The 17,702-nt window shown below is 36.5% G+C and overlaps 1 protein-coding gene across 1 annotated transcript in view; it reads left to right on the top strand.

Annotated features, from left to right (window-relative positions):
* Positions 1-17,702, top strand: part of LOC307149884 (receptor tyrosine-protein kinase erbB-4-like) — a 178,514-nt gene that overhangs the window by 108,371 nt on the left and 52,441 nt on the right. The window contains exon 3 of the mRNA XM_079856481.1: positions 7,390-7,576. Coding sequence (XP_079712607.1) covers positions 7,390-7,576 — 187 coding nt within the window. The remainder of the gene's footprint in view (positions 1-7,389; positions 7,577-17,702) is intronic.

Genomic DNA, 17,702 nt, shown 5'->3' with positions numbered 1-17,702 from the left:
TCTCTCTCTCTCTCTCTCTCTCAATAATTAATTAAAATAAATCGATTCAATGATGCACTTTGCAGAGGCTAGTGTATATTTAAAATCTTCATTTCTCAGTATTTGAATTCTCTCTGTTCATCGCAGTGCATTTAGGGATTCCCTTATCTGCGAAGGATACGATGCTGCTTTCTTTGTCAAAACAAAGTGCATAAGCTATATCTTAGAAGTCGCCTCCCATTTGGAACAGCCTTTGAACTGGAAGTGTGCCTGTGCTGTCTAACTAGGCAGCTCACTAAGTTTTGGAACAGAGCTAATAAGTCACAGTTTCACTGGCATTAAAAACTGTTTTTCTAACAATTTCATTCTTCAAAAGTTGCGTTCAGACAAGAAACAGGCCTGCTGGGTAAACCATTATTGCTATCCAGCCTAGGATTTCCTAGTAAATTATTATTACTTCGCTGCTTTAAAAAAAAAAAAAAAAAAATTATCTACAGCACTTTCACAGTCAGCACAAGACTGTAATATTTGTATCATTTCAAGGATGTTTCTCCTGCAGCAAATATTCGAGCACAGACCAGGGCTTGTTAAACTCTTCAGTTTGTGATAATGCAAAGGCCATCTATAAATAGATAGGGTCACGATGAACTGAACTGCATGATGGATTGTTCTGTGTCCAACACCCTGCAGTGGTGTGGAGTTGTGTTCTTATTAGTGGGCAAACAGATGGGAGGATGACTAAGGTGAGCTGATGTTTGAGATGCTGCTGGCAACTGCAGGCCAACAGCTTGTCCTCTACTATTAGAGTGCATGCTTGGTGATGTGGCTATACATTTGCTTGGTTTATGTAACTTATGTATAGGCTACATACCTAAAAAAAAACATTTTTAGATAGGTGTGTTCTCGACACAGTAAGCAGCCTTTTAATATATACTGGCTTTTGTCACTTAAATAGACAGCATTGCATATTATTCACAGCTAAATCAATCCCACAATGCATTGTGATACTTTCATCCAACAAGAAAGATGGAATCTATAAAAAAGTTCAGTAGAAAGTGACCTTAAAAGTAGAAAGTGTGTGTGTGTGTGTGGGGGGGGGGGCGGGGGCGGGGGGGGGGGTATCATGGTGACACTGAAGGCTGGAGTAATGATGCTGAAAATTAGGCTTTACCATCACAGGGAAAAATGACATTGTAAAATAAATGAAAATATAAAATAGTAATATGAATTGTAACAATATGACTGTTTTTACTGTATTTTGATCAAATAAATGCACTTCTTTCAAGAACATTAAAAAAATCTCCAAACTTTTGAATTGCAGTGTAGGTATCTAGATAGTAGACATTGTTCAGTTTTGCACACATCCCATGTGAAGTCCTAATAAGTTGCATACGCTAATGTGGAAATAAAATAAAGGCCTTGATTTTATTCCTGCTCAGAGGGTATTATAATGCAGTTTCTGACCCCGGTTGCACTTAATCTTAACCCTTCTGAAAGTAAAGGGCAAACCTGATCACGTATCAGCAGTTAGTATTAACTTCTGTCCTATTTTAGAAAGCCACTGTTGTTTCCCATTCTAGCCTCCGCAGTTTCTTATTAGATCCGACACAGCACTGTGGCAAGGTCTCAGAGGTGAAATAATTTCCTGAGAGCAATTACAGGCACCAGGAATTCCCATGATTGCCATTATATTAAAGGTATGGCTATAAAAGCGAATTATAATTGAACGATCACCATTTATCTGAATAAGGCTCCATCTTTCCTTGCATCACAAGGGGAAATGCTGACCGTTTAAGCTACCAGTTTAAATCACGTCCATTGTACATTCATAATTGTTTAAAGCAACCTCAGGCTTTTTGTGTGTTTGTCCACAAACATGAAGTATATTACTGTGTATATTATATAGTATATATATAGTATATTATAGTCAAGGTTTAAAGGAGACTTTGGCTTAAAGGAGACTTTGATGTGATTTTAAAGACTTTAAAATTGCAATGTAATGGAATTAGCAACAGATCATTTCTTCCATATTGTGATTTAAATTCAAATTAAATGGATTATTAGAAATGAAAAAAAGGTCGGAGACATTAGTTCAATCCAACGGTTGTTGATTGGTTGCAGGTAGATATGAATGCGGACATGTAGTTGATTGTAAAAAGGGGCGGGGTTTAAGCAGGCTAAGTAATTTGAGAAGTCGGGCATTGGATCACCAGTGAGAAGACTGTCATTTCACCAGAAAATATATGACATTTTGATGAATTGTGAGGTAAAAAAAAAAGAAAAGAAAAAGAAACATGCATGGATGAATTGTTCACAATAATATCTTCAAGATGTATTTAGAAAATAGAGTGAATTTCCATTGCGTTCCAACTTTAAACAAATGCCGGTTTAAAGCCCAAAGTATACTTTTTTTATTTTAAAGGAGACCTATTATGCTCCTTTTTACAATATGTAAAAGTCTCAAGTGTCCCCAGAATGTGCCTGTTAAGTTTCAGCTCAAAATACCCAACAAATAATTTATTATACCATGTTGTAAATGCCCATTTTTGAGTGGGAGGAAAAACCCGCTGTTTTCGTGCATGTATCTTTAAATGCAAATGAGCTGCTGCTCCCCGCCCTCTATCACGAAGAGGGCGGAGCCTTTACAGCTCATGCTTCGGATACTCTGCCAAAAACTAAAATATCTGTTTGGTTTTTAATATCTCTATTGCAGTCATACTCACATGACATTGCAGGTCTTCATCCTCATGAAAGTTTATTACCGGTATCTGCATGCGTTTTAAGGCCATATCTGTCTAAACTTCTGATATATGGTTTTCTGAGCGCACACATCTGAAGCCTGAGCACACAGAGAGCTTGCTGCAGATGACATGTCCTGCGAGTATTAAACTAAGTTCTCTTTCACTCTTATTGCGCTTAAACTGTCAAATACACACAAATTTCACATAAACCCAGTCAGTTATTTATGTGAACGTAAACAGCAGAAATCATGTGTTTTTTAGATCTGTGTATTAAAGTGAAAGCAGCGTAATATACTGCTAAATATGCTGTTAATATGAATCAAACAACAAAAGTAAAACAGAAAATCTCTTGATTGAATAACTTTAGTAGCCTTATTAAGAATAAACAGCTTATTCTGCGACACTACTTATGATTTATGGGGATTAAAAAAAAGGAGTGGGTGGATTTTTACCATTATAGGTTGGTTGTGTACACACACTGCCGACACATTTCTGTTCAAACACCATGGAAAATATTTGCATAATAGGTCCCCTTTAATTCGTATGTTAACGTATGCGCACAGTCAAACATACAGCCTTTCAAAGTATACTCCATTTGAACACACGCTCTCAACACATGCACACTAAAAATATTAATCCTTGTCCAGTGTATGTGCTTTTTCTTTCCAAATGTTATGAGCAATATAAATGTCTTTGTACTCATTTAAACTAGAGTTGAGGGTATATTTTAATCCCCTCACATAAACACTCGTCAACTTAGGCGTATATTGTTTGTTTTTTTGCCTTTTTATTGTTTCTTCAGTTGTTTGTCGTTGTTCTTGTTCTGCCTCCTTCGGTTATTTTCGGACGGTGAAACAACGGCCAGAGCCAGTGTTGCCACCTTGTGGACAAACTAATGCTTCATTCCATTTACCTCAAAGTAGGGATGTCATGGCTGCGTGTCATGGCTGTCATGTCAGTTGACAGCGTTCTAGTACACTAAGATGTTCAGGCAAACCTTTACTGTACGTATACCCTAGCATACGTGTAAAAAACGAAGTAAACTTTGAGCTTCACTGCTTTCGATCCCAATAAAAGACTATAAAAGCCACTTTAAGGTGGGATGTTCTTGGCCTTGTTTGCATCAATTTAACATAATATGTTAATCCAGCCTAAAGAATTTAAGCACCTCCTTTCTTAAACGGAGATTGTCTAAAATCAACATGGTCATAATGATTAACACTCACGAATCCTCTGACAAAGTCCTATAACAAGGGTTTGGTGAAGCCTCCTGTGTTCGTGATATTCAGACGTTCAACTGAATTGTTTCTCTCCATGGATTTTTAATATCTACCCTGTCACAGATGGTTTTGATCAAGCACATGTGTTATGTCACCTGCTGCTAAAGTGGAACAAATAGATTGCATTTAACATTGACATTTATATTGTTTGCTCTTGGGCTGGAATTCAAAACGAGTGATTGCTGCCCGCTCAGCTTTATCTTTACCACATTCGCTCAGCGTTGATGATAACGAGTCAGCATTGCTGGCTCACCTCCAGTACGTGTTGTAGAATACTGTGTTTGCCCTATTTTTTCTTTTTCTTTTGCACACTATTAGTGCAGGAATCCATGACTAAAATTCAAACTGCAGAGATGTTTGGTTGTTGTGTGAGATTTGTACTTGTAAGAGTGTCATTTTTAGCATTTTCCACAATAATACTACAGAAACTATAATTGTATGGTTCCAGAGCTAAAGGGGAGGGGGATAGTTTGTTTTACAATCTAATGATGCCTGCAAGAAAAATAAAGATAATGAGTGAGCATTTGAAACTTGGCTGTGTTTGATTTCTGGGATTGCGTTTGGTACATTACTGCTATTTGAGATACACATATCTGAGTTTTTTTCTACTGTGTCTTTGCAGTGTGTGATCGGAGCTTGGGCCAAGAGGTGTGTGTAATGTATGTTGAAACGGTGTTACAAAACCCCAGGCTTTCAATATTACATTTCTAGGTATAAAGGTGAATATTAGTGTTGGGTTACACATGTAACATTCATGAATTAACCCCCGTAGTAGATACAGACCCTTTCCAAAAAATTAGAATATCATGGAAAAGTTTATTTATTTCCATAATTCCATTCAAAACGTTAAAGTTCCATAGATTATAGATTCAGGGCCCACAACTTAAACGATTTCAAGTATTTAGTTGTTTATTTGTACATAATTTGGGCTTCCTGCTCATAAAACCCACGAAAACAGGATTTCAGAAAATTAGAATATTACATGAAATCACACAGTAATTACACAGTGATACCATGGTCATTGAACCAGGTTTTGGTTCTTTTGGCAGTGTGGGCAGGTGCAAATCCTGCTGGAAAATGAAGGAAGCATGAAGTGCTCTGGAAATGTCCTGGTAGACGGCTGCGTTGAGTGGACAGCACAGTGGACCAACACCAGCCGATGACATGGCTCCCCAAACCAACACAGACTGTGGAAACTTCACACTGGACTTCAAGCATCTTGGATTGTGTGCCTCTCCATTCTTCCTCCAGACTCTGGGACCTTGGTTTCCAAATGAGATGCAACATTTGCTCTCATCAGAAAAGAGGACTTTGGTCCACTTTGCTTTATTAAATCCAGAGTCAAAGCAGCCGTCTACCAGGACATCTTCAGAGCACTTCATGCTTCCTTCATTTTCCAGCAGGATTTGCACCTGCCCACACTGCCAAAATAACCAAAACCTGGTTCAATGACCATGGTATCACTGTGTAATTACTCATGTAATATTCTAATTTTTTCATGGGTTTTATGAGCTGGAAGCCCAAATTATGTACAAATAAACAACTAAATACTTGAAATCGTTTAAGTTGTGGGCCCTGAATCTATAATCTATGGAACTTTAACGTTTTGAATGGAATTATAGAAATAAATAAACTTTTCCATGATATTCTAATTTTTTGGAAAGAGTCTGTATATACAGGTGGAGCTAGGGAAGGTGGAGGGTTTCTGAAAGCGTGGTACAGACTGATAACAGCAACACTAATGTTTTTTGTTTGAATGTTGAACCGCAGTTCATTTTCCGCTGATGCAACAACAACCAATCAGCTGCGCTATGTAGATGATGACGTGATCGCTACCAAATGAGTTAAAGACCTCTCAGCCTGCACCATCTAGAGTTTCAGGCCAGAACTAGGTATTTATTTATTTAATTTCATAATGCAATTTGAATATCTGGATCTAAATTTCTATCTAATAATATTTATAAATGTGTTGTGTTGGTGTGTATTTTCTTTAGTGACACTGGTCGATGTTACTGAACATGTAATGTGTGTTTGAACTTATTAGAAAATGTACAAAGCCAAAATGGTGAAAATAGTATAAAAGAAAGAGCATTGGTGCAAAATTTCTGGGCACAAGTTTTTTCTCTTTTTTTTCTGTAGTGTGGAGCTTTGATGTGTTATTTGTTCTTCATCAGTCAGCCTGTATGAAAGGTATAATCAAGCTAATTACTGATTACAGAATTCATCCTTTGTTCACTGTCTCTTGTGTCACGTGAGGACAATGAGAATCTTTCTGCCCACACTAGGAGATATGCTTGATTTAAGAATACTTCATCTACTAACTATTGCAGATGGCATCTACTAACTAACACAGATGGCTTGAATTGAACGGACTCCTCCATAATAATTATCCTAAAACTTGACTGATTTATAAAGACAGTAATACAAAGACAGAAACTACTACATTATTATCACATAGAATGATTACATCCAATGCAAATTTCCATGTGTATTACCAATTACCAATGGTAAAACCTTGCTGTATGTCCAAAAAAAGAGACCATGAAATAGAAAGAAGATAATTTGGAGAATGTTGATAACCAAACAGTTTCGGTTCCCATTGACTTCCATTGTATAGACTGACAATACAATGGAAGTCACAGGAGAACTGAAACGGTTTGGTTTCCAACATTCTTTAAAATATTTATTTTATGTTCCACAGAAGAAAGAAAATCATACAAGTTTGGAATGACATGCGGGTGAGTAATTTTTGGGTGGACTATTCCAAATGCTAAGCAGGCATTTTATTAATTGCTGTGACTGGCCAATCAGAATCCGGCATTTAAGACAGCAGTATAAAAATGATCTCAGTGGCCTTCCAGTGCGCGTGACTGGCAGGTGACAGCTGTCACCGTGTGCTTGGTCAGCTCTTCAGATGGATTTCTGTGGCTACACCAGCAGTATGTGTGTGTCCGATCAGAACGGCTATATCACATTCACTTCTTCTGCATGAAATAGACCTGTCCTCTGTGCCTGCTAATGATACGCAGTGTGAAACAGTGATTGGATGTCAACATGATTGATGTGGGTGTGGAGAGGGAGGGTCCAGCGCTCTCTTGGGCCATTATCTCTTCAAATTATATCAAGGCTGTCTCGTTGGGGGTCTTTTGGTGATGCTCAATCGCCGTGATGACCGAGGGCATTGAGTCTTTGTGGAACCGAAAGTAGAGGACAAATCTCTGCCTAAGGAGATATAAAATTATGTTCCGTGAGATAGATATGAATAAATTCGAAAGATCTCACAAGCACACATTTAGCTACATTTCACAAAACGGATCATTTGAATTTCATGTTTTGCTTAAATTGTTAATCGTGTCTAACAGAAAATATTTGTATCTGTGTCTCTGCAGTCTATCCGGGAGGTGACGGGTTACGTGTTGGTGGCTCTGAACCAGTTTGACTATCTTCCTCTGGAGAACCTGCGGATCATCCGTGGCACTAAACTGTATGAAGGACGCTACGCTCTGGCCATCTTTCTCAACTACAGACGAGATGCCTACTTCGGCCTTAGACAACTCGGCCTCAAGAACCTGACAGGTATATCTGTTTGTCTATGGGCTTCGTTGCAGTGCAGTAGACAGCTTTAAGAAATACACGTGAAAGAGCATATGGGTCCACGGCAGATTTATAAAAGGATGGATCATCCTTTTTTCTAGCCTGACGTCGTCATACTCAGATTCTAGTCAGAATATGAGTCTGATACTGCTCCATTGGGCTGTGATTAAGGGACGCGTTTCAACCGAACCAGGAAAGAAAATGCCTCTGTACTCAATTGGATAGACCTAAAACCAATCAGAGCAACGGAGTAGTGACGTATGTTCTTCATTCATCTTTCCGATCGACAAATGCCTTGATCGCGGTTCCCTGTTCCTCTTTTAAAATGAATGCGCTGTCGATATGTTCTATAACAGACGCGATGGCGGAATCTACACATCTCAATTCTCCAGCGGCAGTCATCTTTGTTGTAAACGAATTCAACCCAAGCGCTCTTTGGTGATGTGGATGATTACGTTACTGTTGATCATCTTTCCATCATCGTATAAAGCCCGCCCTGACAATTTGATTGGTCCGAACAGCTCTGGTTCGAGCATTGTTGCTCCACAACGGATCAAGTCCAGACCGAACTTCCCGACCTCAAATGTTGTGACTGGCTGGCATCCAGGCTACCTTTTTTCACCTTTTTTACTAAAATATAGTGATCAGCTAATGATATAATGTTTTAATTGAGATAATTAATGTGCATTAGGCACCTTAAAGTGTTCCCTTTAGAAGATATTTTGAAGAATATGGGTAACCAGATGGGTCCCATTGAGTAAATGATGACAGCATTTTCATTTTTGGTGAATTATCCCTTGAAGGACTGTTCCACGGGTGCATTAAATCATGATTACACTCATTTTTCTTTGGTAGAAAGAACTTTGTTGCTGCTGGTCTCCCCTCTTGACTGAATAATGCCAATTTAATCACATGAGCTGTAATTATCTCTGGAATGAAATCTACATTAATTAACAAATAAGGTTGTTTGTCATATTTTACAGTGGAACTTCAAGGTTTTAACTGAGTTAACAGAAACATATTTTGGAGAAGAGGCTACACAACTCTTTGACAGGACGTGCTTGGTTTGATGGTTAAGCTGGTTGATAAGCTTGGTTTGATGGTTATTATTTTAACTCCCTCCCCTACACACACACACACACACACACACACACACACACACACACACACACACACACACACAAACCAGTGTTCTAAGTATGTTTTCCCATGCCCAAGGCCCTTTTGTTGACCCAAAGGGTTTAAGGATGAAAGAAAATGGAGAGAGAAAGCCATCAGTATTCCCACCAGGAACAACTACTGCCCAGCCATAATAATTTTTTTATAGACTCTATACATTTGAGGTTTAGTTACTTTGTTAAAGTTGGATTTATTATTGGGCTGGGAGTAATTTTTATGATCTGCCAACAATGACATCAACTTGTTAGTAACATTAACAAACATTAAATATAATGTAATTCAGATAGAAATGCCATAAAACTTAGATTTTTCATTTGTTCTTACATAAATTACTGAAACTGTATATAAAACATAATTTAATGTTCCTGAATGACTCGTAAAGTGTGCAAAGTTTTTCTTGTTCTTAATTATTACTGAATGAGATTCACTATGTTTAGGTCTGTAATTCCTTGTGTACAATACATAGTTGCAACTACCTTCTAATTAATTTTTTCTTAGAATTATTCCATTACTCATGTCCCGCAGTGTTCCTGGTAAAGAGATGAAAGCATGCATCTTTGTTTCTGAGACACTGGACACTGATGCTTAATGGATCCTTTGATATAAAATATAGTTGTTGTTGTAAGAATACGTTGCTCTTTCCTGTTCTTACTATCCTTTAATGATGGCAAGTAGCTTTCATTCTATAAATATGTGGTCACTTCAGCACAAATATAACTTTTTCTTTCACTCTATCAAAATAAATAATTCAAGAAAACCTTAAGGTTGCAGATGTCTTCAATAATTTATATAAATTAGATTTTAAATCATTGAATCTTTAAATCTAGTGTAAACTCGCACTCGATCGGCCCAAAGCCGGCATCCGACCAGCGCGGAAGGTCTTTACGTGTTAGTGTCTTTTTCTCGAGGCAAAGTATTTTTTGATTAAATGCAATACATTTGAATATGTATTATCTCATTATTTCATCTGACTCCATAAATGAAAAGGTTTTAATGATATCCGTGCATCATTAAATGTGAGCGAATGTTTGACTATTCTTTTTAACTCTTTAATGAAAATAATGTCAAAGTCAGTTAGAATAATCATTATCAATAATCAGACATTTCAAATGATACCAAACATGTATAATACTCGATGATAATTATTCACATCAAACCATATGTATTTTTGGGTAATTTTCATGTGTTCTCAGCATGGGAGTGGGGACAAGTATTCTAGATTATTATTTTACAATTATATACACGTCATACAATGTATAGAATTCTAGTTTGTTTTTTCTTCTTCAATATTTTGCTTAAATTACATGTCATTCCAAACCTGTATGACTTTCTTTCTCTAGAACACAAAAAAAGATATAAAAAAATAAAATAAAAAAAAGGGTGAAGACCTTCATGCAAGATTTTGCTTTGGGGTGACATGTCCCTTTAACACATGGTTGTTTACCAAATAAATAAATGGACATTTGAATTGAAATATTTGTATTATGTCAGAAAAAAAGAGAGGTCGGAGAAGCAGTGCACAACTAGGTAACTGGTTTCCCGGAGATATGGTCATCTATACAGTGTTTTCAAGGTCAGCGGTCGCTATTCAGAATTATTTGGCTGTGGAATGAAGTCAAGTAATATTTATTCTGTGTCATAATTTATGACATTTACCCAATAAAACAATAATGAAGAGGAAGTATTCTATTCCTCCATGCCAGTATTTGCAGACTGGTGAATGTAAAGCTCTGACCACACACTCCTCTCATGCCAGTAGGTCTCAGTATGTATCATAAAAAGCAATTAGGCCAGAACTGTTAATGCATACAGATTAGAGTTCATATCAGATCAACTTATCCAGCCTGAATAATAGTGATAAAATCTTTATTTCTTAACAGCAGAATGTAGATGGTAATGGTCTTTTTTTATCCTGTATTTCTTAATTAAATAATATTATCTGAGGTTCGATAATTGTTAGTATCCATGAAATGGATATCAGATGGTGAATGGTCAGATGGCCCAGTCTGTTGTGATTGGTCGACCGCTTATAGCGCATGTCGGAAACAAAACACCCATTACCATAACTGAATTTCTGCTCTGGAGGCTTCCTTAGCACTCTTTAACACAGATATGAATAGTAATGATGGCATTGGTTTTACCATATTAATTTGAACTCGAGTCCTTATCCTTTGTAAGTGCATGCAAAGTGGGTTTGCTTTCGCAGCACAGAAAACAGCATCTTCTTGACAGGTCATCAACTTGAATCAAACTCTTCCAGGCCTCAGCTACAACTACAGTGTTTGAAGGCGGGTCAAAGTAGATGTTGTTCACAGGCAGCCAATGAAGACCATAGGGTTGCATTATGCAAATGTGTTACAAACCTACATAGGTTTGAGCAGTAAGACTGGAATTACATGACGACTTGTTTCAGGCAGTTCAGAATTGGTTCTTTCTTTTGGGAGACAAAATTGTATTTATTGTGCACTTAGATCTTTGAAACTTTGCATACATTTTACATTCACAAACAGCTATGTTACATACTGCATGAAAGGTAATAACCGGAAAAGCATAAGAGGGGCACCTTTAAAAATCTAAAAGCAATGCTAGGGTGTTATGAGTGGTTGCCAGGACATTCCTATGCAGTTGATGTGTTTTTTAGTATGTTGCTCTGCAATTCACCCTTAGCCGGAAGTTTGGTTGACAGGCAAACTGACCAATCACAACACTGAATCCACCATTTTGTCCAACCAGATAGGAGAGTTAATAGATTAAAGGGGTCCTATTATGCCCTTTTACAAAGTCTTGATTTTGTTTTTGAGGTGTACTAGAATGTTTTCATGCTTGATTTTTCACTACCTAGTCTGGTTTAATGCGTTTTCGATGAATCCCCTCCTTCCGAAATAAGAAATGTGCAAGTGATTGTTTAGCTGGCCTAGTGTGTTGTGATTGGCAGTGTTAAATGCTTGTTCGGGAAATGTCACGTCCCTTCATAACCGCAAGCTCTACTCAGATGTAAATATTAACAATGTCATCAATTTCAAACCATTTCGAGCCCGATTTTTTTTGTAATTTTCTTATAGATACGATGTCCACCATTTAATCATATTAGCATCCTAGCAGAGGCAAAGCTTTGCCCTTCATTTACATAGTTATCAAAGCAACTACATAAAGCTTATTATTGGAACTGTTAGTAGAAAACGCAACTACAGATAATAAGACATACTTACAAGTTGTGATCCATAAACAACAGATTTTCCCGACAAAATGGCAATAGTTATGTCTTTCAGGAGAAGCTTTTGTGCGAAAAAAGCGTTGAGGTTATAATCTTCAGGAAAAGTATAATAAATAAATAAATTATCTCCCTTTGGAGTGGACTTTGAGCTTTGTAACCTTGCAGATCTTTTTTATGCTCAAACTAGACTAACATACCTTCTGATGTTCATTGAAATTTTTTGTGCTATAACTAGTAGGAAGAGATGATTGGTTCACATGCCGCTTGAACTGAGGTGCTACAGTGATCTGTCACGGCACATTAAAGAGCCACAAAGCGATATTATTTGAATTTCTTAAAAAGTTACAACATTTGAAAGCTGAGACTGTTTCATACCTAAAGCACTTTGTGTTGTCTGTCTGCGTGTTGTCAGTGTCCTATTTGCTCCGCAATGTATTTTGGCTCTCAATGGCTCTCATTCCTCCTCCATTGTAGGTCTGTGTGATTTTTATCATCCACCACCACCAGGTTATTTGTTTTACTTTCATGTATTCATTGCTGTGCCTACATCTTTGCTGCCTCATTGATTGTTGAGCCCTGTTTATTCTCCATGCTATTGTAAGCCATTACAGATTCTTGATAGTTACAAGCCTCATCTCTCAGTTTGAATCCTCGTCTATATGTGTGTTCACATATGTTTGATTAAATGTGCTGTCTTGGGGTAAAATCCCCCAACACACTCTTACCCATCAGTAAGGCTCATGTTTTCAGGTTTCATCCTTCCACCTGGTAATGATGGCTGCTCATTTACCCCTCAGTTCACGGTGGAGGTCATTCTAGTCTTATTTACCCCACAGTAATGTTAGTGTTTTTCTTTTGTCTGGATTGTGTTGTCATTGCGTATTTCCAGTGCTACATAATGATTGCTTTTGAGGGATAATATTCTTTATATAAAAACAACCTTTCCACACATATTAGACAATGCTGACATGTACACAGATATCTGTTTTTGTCATCACAGAGAAAATATTTTAATATTGACACTGATAGCAGATCAGTGGCACAAGACCAAATTCTATGGACGGTATACTTGACTGTTCCTAAAAACATATACACATGAAGTATTACAAACATCTTGTTTTTAAGGTCCTTCAGACTGTTCAGGCACCCAGAACAGGCAAATTCTAAAGAATTTTACAATTTGCAAGTCAGCCAAGGCTTGCCCAGTAACTTCTTGGCGGTTTGTCATCTATTCAATATTTTAATATACTCTCAGTCTATGACATTCCTGGCAGCTCCTGAATCAATAAGATTGTGATGTGTTGCTATTAGAAATTTGGACATTGACAGATATTTGGCACTACAAGGAACATTTTACTACAAATGTCTTTGGAGGGATAGAGCTAGGTAAGCCAGACTAGAATTATGACAATGGCTAAATTGGCCACACAATAGATACCCAGTCAGACATTGGTTTGAATCTAAAGGTAAATCATCTTGTAATGTGAAAAAGGCTATTATTTACAGATTCCTCCATTCTGGCCACGTATGTCAAAGATATAATGGCATTGTTTTTGACCTCTTTAATGCATTTTTAATGGAATATTGCATTATTTATTAGAAATGATTTATTATATGTAATGTTAAAATAAAAACCAACTCATGCTGACCAAGATATTTTGGGAATTTAGAACTTATGTGTGGAAAGGCTAAAATGAAATGAACAGAGCAGAGCTAATACCATCTCACTGGTCTGTTGCTCAAAAGGCTGAGAGAGGAACAGCTCCATTAATAATGGATCCAGTATCATCATTATGCAGCAAAATGTTTAAACTACACAGAATCTCAGAGCTTCAAACACAGCTTTACTTTTTAAAAACATCCCCCCATGAAACTGAGCTAATGTCAGCGAATCTTGAAGCAGATAACCGAAGTTATCAGCAAAGTGAAAGTTTGAGGGAGGGGTCATTTATTTACTTAAAAAAAAATGCTAGTAAATATTCACAAAATAATAACAAAATAAAGATAAATAACATATTTGCAGATGTTTTAAGCATGCCATAGCCTCAATGGAAAAGTGTAATATAAAAAAAAAAAAACTCCTTAATGTGCCACGATTTGTGTATAATGTGGATGTTTCTAATGTATCAGCCTATTTTGCATTGACATTTTTTCATGGTAGAAAAAAAAAAAGCTGTGCAAAATCAGCAGTTTGAAAGCATGGATAGGCCTACAGAAAAAAAAAAATGGAAATCAAGAATGTGCTCTAAATAATGATTTTTATCGCCTACACTGCAAAACTGCTAGAAAATAAAACAATAATGCATTTAATGAGGTTTATGCTTAAAATGGGTAAAAGAAACTGCGAATGGAACAAAATGCACTTATCTTATGCAATTTCATTTCTCATGTGAACTTTTCTGGTTTTAAAGATGTTTAGTTATTTTACTGGAAAACAAGATATACTGAGCACAGTGTTATTAATTACCTAGGTCCGTCTTAAAGGAGAACTCCGGTCAATTTTAACATTGAGCTCATTTTTTTTGCAAATTTGGAGTGCTGTCAGTACAGAGAACAACGACAAAAATCGGTGTTGCCTACACCGTGTTATCCTCTTTTTAAAATTTGCACCCTGTTGACTTCAATGGGGCAAGTTTTAAACCTGCTTTTAGCCTCTTAACATCCTTGATGTGTCATTACAAGTGCACAGCCATGTGAGTGATTCCTTCAGAGTTAACACAGGTGAATCTGACTGCAGTAGATGTGCAAGATATGAATAAAAATGATGTTATTTCAGCCAGCACACATACCTGTATTTACATCCTGTTTTCGGCCGAAGTCCACAGTAATCGACTGTCGAGTTCACGCGTGTGATCATAGGTAACTAAACCTATGCGAGTGAACTCGACAATCAATTACTGTGGACTTCGACCGAAAACAGGAAGAAAATACAGGTATGTGCGCTGGCTGAATTAACATCATTTTTATTAATTCTATTGATTCAATGATCTATGCTAAGCTATGCTAAAAGTGCTACCTCCAGACCCGGAGATCGGCTGAATGGATTCGAAAACGGTAAAACTCAACTGTTTAACTCTAGGGGAGTTGGAAAATGAGCCTATTTCCAAAAAAAGTGGAGTGTTCCTTTAACCCATGCCATTGGCATTTCTAGCCCCATGCTCCACATGCCCCATGTTGTATTACTCATCATTCAACAGGTTTTAGGCATTTCTTCAGGTTCCATAATGTCTTACTACACCAGTGATAGTTATGCTATATTTAAGTTTACTAGAAAATAAAGACAAGGTAACAAAATAAGTTGCTTTGTCAAGTTCAGTTTTGGTTGTGTTCTTACCCTCCGTCTCATGGCTGCACCAACCCTGCCAGCCTGCCCTCCTGAGACCCTGCTGTTAGGTGTGATTTCTGGGCCGCTCTGCTATCTCCACAAGCCAAACTCCCCTCCTTGTGTGTCTGAATAATGAGACGGTTCGTGAATGTGGACGGGTGGAGGGTGTGTGTGACGGAGGGCCGTGGATCATGATCTGAAGCCTCAGTAGAGGATATTAAGGGCCGTTCACACTGACAGCGACAAAGCGAACAGAAGTTCTTCATTTTCAATGAGAGCTGTAATCGCTGCGTGAGCACATGCTGTGCATAGTTGAGAATGTTTATTGTTTATTATTGGAGTGTCATTTGTCTCCTGTGAGAAGTTTGGGCAGGAGAAGTTAATGGTACTGTGTGATTGCACTGTTTGTTTTTTGGAAAATGGTGTCAGAAGTCGTTGTCGTTCTAACTGATTTTGATTCATGCGTTAATAATTGTTCTTGTTCATGAAATGTTGTAGTTCAAATGCTTTCCCTACATTCATTTCTAACAGCATGAAAATGTATTCCTTATCAAAGTATGACAAAATATAATTTTTATTATTCAGTCAATACAATTGCTGTCGTGTGAACAAGGCTTCATGAAAAAGGGCCTCCTGGAAAAAGTCTCCTTCAGACTTGTTGCTTTCAGAGTAAGAACCAGAAACTATATTCCTGACAATAAAATCCATTTCAGTATTTAACATGTTGGTTATACAGACAGCTCTGGACTGGCAAAACAATTCAGGTATGTTTGAAATATTATATTTCATATCTAAATTAGACAACAATGATCATATTGATGATGATTTTATCTCCCATCATATAATTGTTTTGAATTTATTTTAATTTTTTTTTTTAGGTTATTGTGAATGAATAATTATTTTAATATTTATTTTATGGTTTAGTTTATTTAGGTTTGACTGGATAATGCACATTCTAAAGTGAACAGACATTATTTTAAAAAAGTGATTGGCATAACATGATTAAATGATTAGGATGCTATTCAAAAATGGCATAATATTTATCAAAAAAAAAAAAAGAATTCTTTCAGTGTTGAAGGTTTTCATTGAATGCCAATTCTTAATTGATTGCCTGGTTTCTTTTCTTCATATGTGCACTGGTGACCTGTCCTTTAGGTTTTCCAGTCTCATTTGCATCTTCCTGATTATAATCTGCCATTTGGAGACGATTTGTCCATGTAAAAATGGACACTGACAGCATGAAATGAGAATAATTTCTCAAATGTTAGTGGTTTTGACACTGCTTTAATTTGGTTTTAATATTAAATTCCAGTTCTTCTTATGTATGCGAAATTATTGCATTTTGTTGTCAGATCTAAGAAAATAAATAAATAATCAATATGAGATGCTTTTTTCAGGTGCTTAATAGTCTGACAAGAATAGTTCCCCAATTTGTACTGAGTTAATGAACAATATTTTCTCACTTGTCTTCTGTCTTATAAAAAACATTAATTGGTTATGGCACAGCTGCACATTCATTTAAACGTGAATGCAATTGAATTTATGCTTCTGCTTTAATTTCTGATTTTGTTTGTTTGCCTGGAAACTAGAGCCCGACCGATATGGATTTTTGGGCGCCGATGCCGATACCGATAAAAAAAAGCCAGATACCGATATATCGGCCGATATTATTTATGTGTATATTATAATACAGTAGCAATATTATTTATGTGTATTACAGTACAGTAAGTTTGGACACACTTTACAATTGGTGTGTACAAACTTTTGATGGCTACTAGATGATGGCCCGACCGATAAAGGATTTTGAAGGCCGATACCGGTACAAATATTTGTTGGTTTTAAAAAAAAATTTTTTTTCAGAAACGCGCAACAAAACATTAACAAATTTCCCTAACATTAGTTATTTGTAGTTATTTATGAGTTTTAACTAAAATAATATGATAATGCATTTTAAAAAGAAACTTGTTTCTTTTATTGTCACAACAGAACAGAGGAACATCAAAATATATTAAAGTTCTGATAAATAAAATGTATAAAAATACAAACTTAAGATTTTTTTTTAAGACTAAACGTTTAGTCCTTTGAACAAAAACAACAATTTCACATTCAAATTGACAACAAATTCAAATTGTCATAATTTACTCTCTCAAGTTGTTTTTTTCTTCTGTTGAAAATAAGTTATTTGGATGAATGTGGGTAACCAAACAGTTGATGTACCCCAGTGACTTCCATAGTATATTTTTCTCCTTTGGAAGTCAATGGGGACCAGCTACTGTTTGGTTACCCACATTCTTCAAACTATTAATATTAGAAAAATATTAGAAGGAAATTAATACAGTTGGAACAACATTAGAGTGCCTGTAAATAATGAGATCATTTTTATTATTGGG

This window comes from Squalius cephalus, assembly GCF_949319135.1.
Source record: "Squalius cephalus genome assembly, chromosome: 2".
Lineage (NCBI taxonomy): Eukaryota > Metazoa > Chordata > Actinopteri > Cypriniformes > Leuciscidae > Squalius > Squalius cephalus.
Note: the sequence above shows the minus strand (reverse complement) of the source record. Positions and strands in the feature narration are given on the sequence as shown.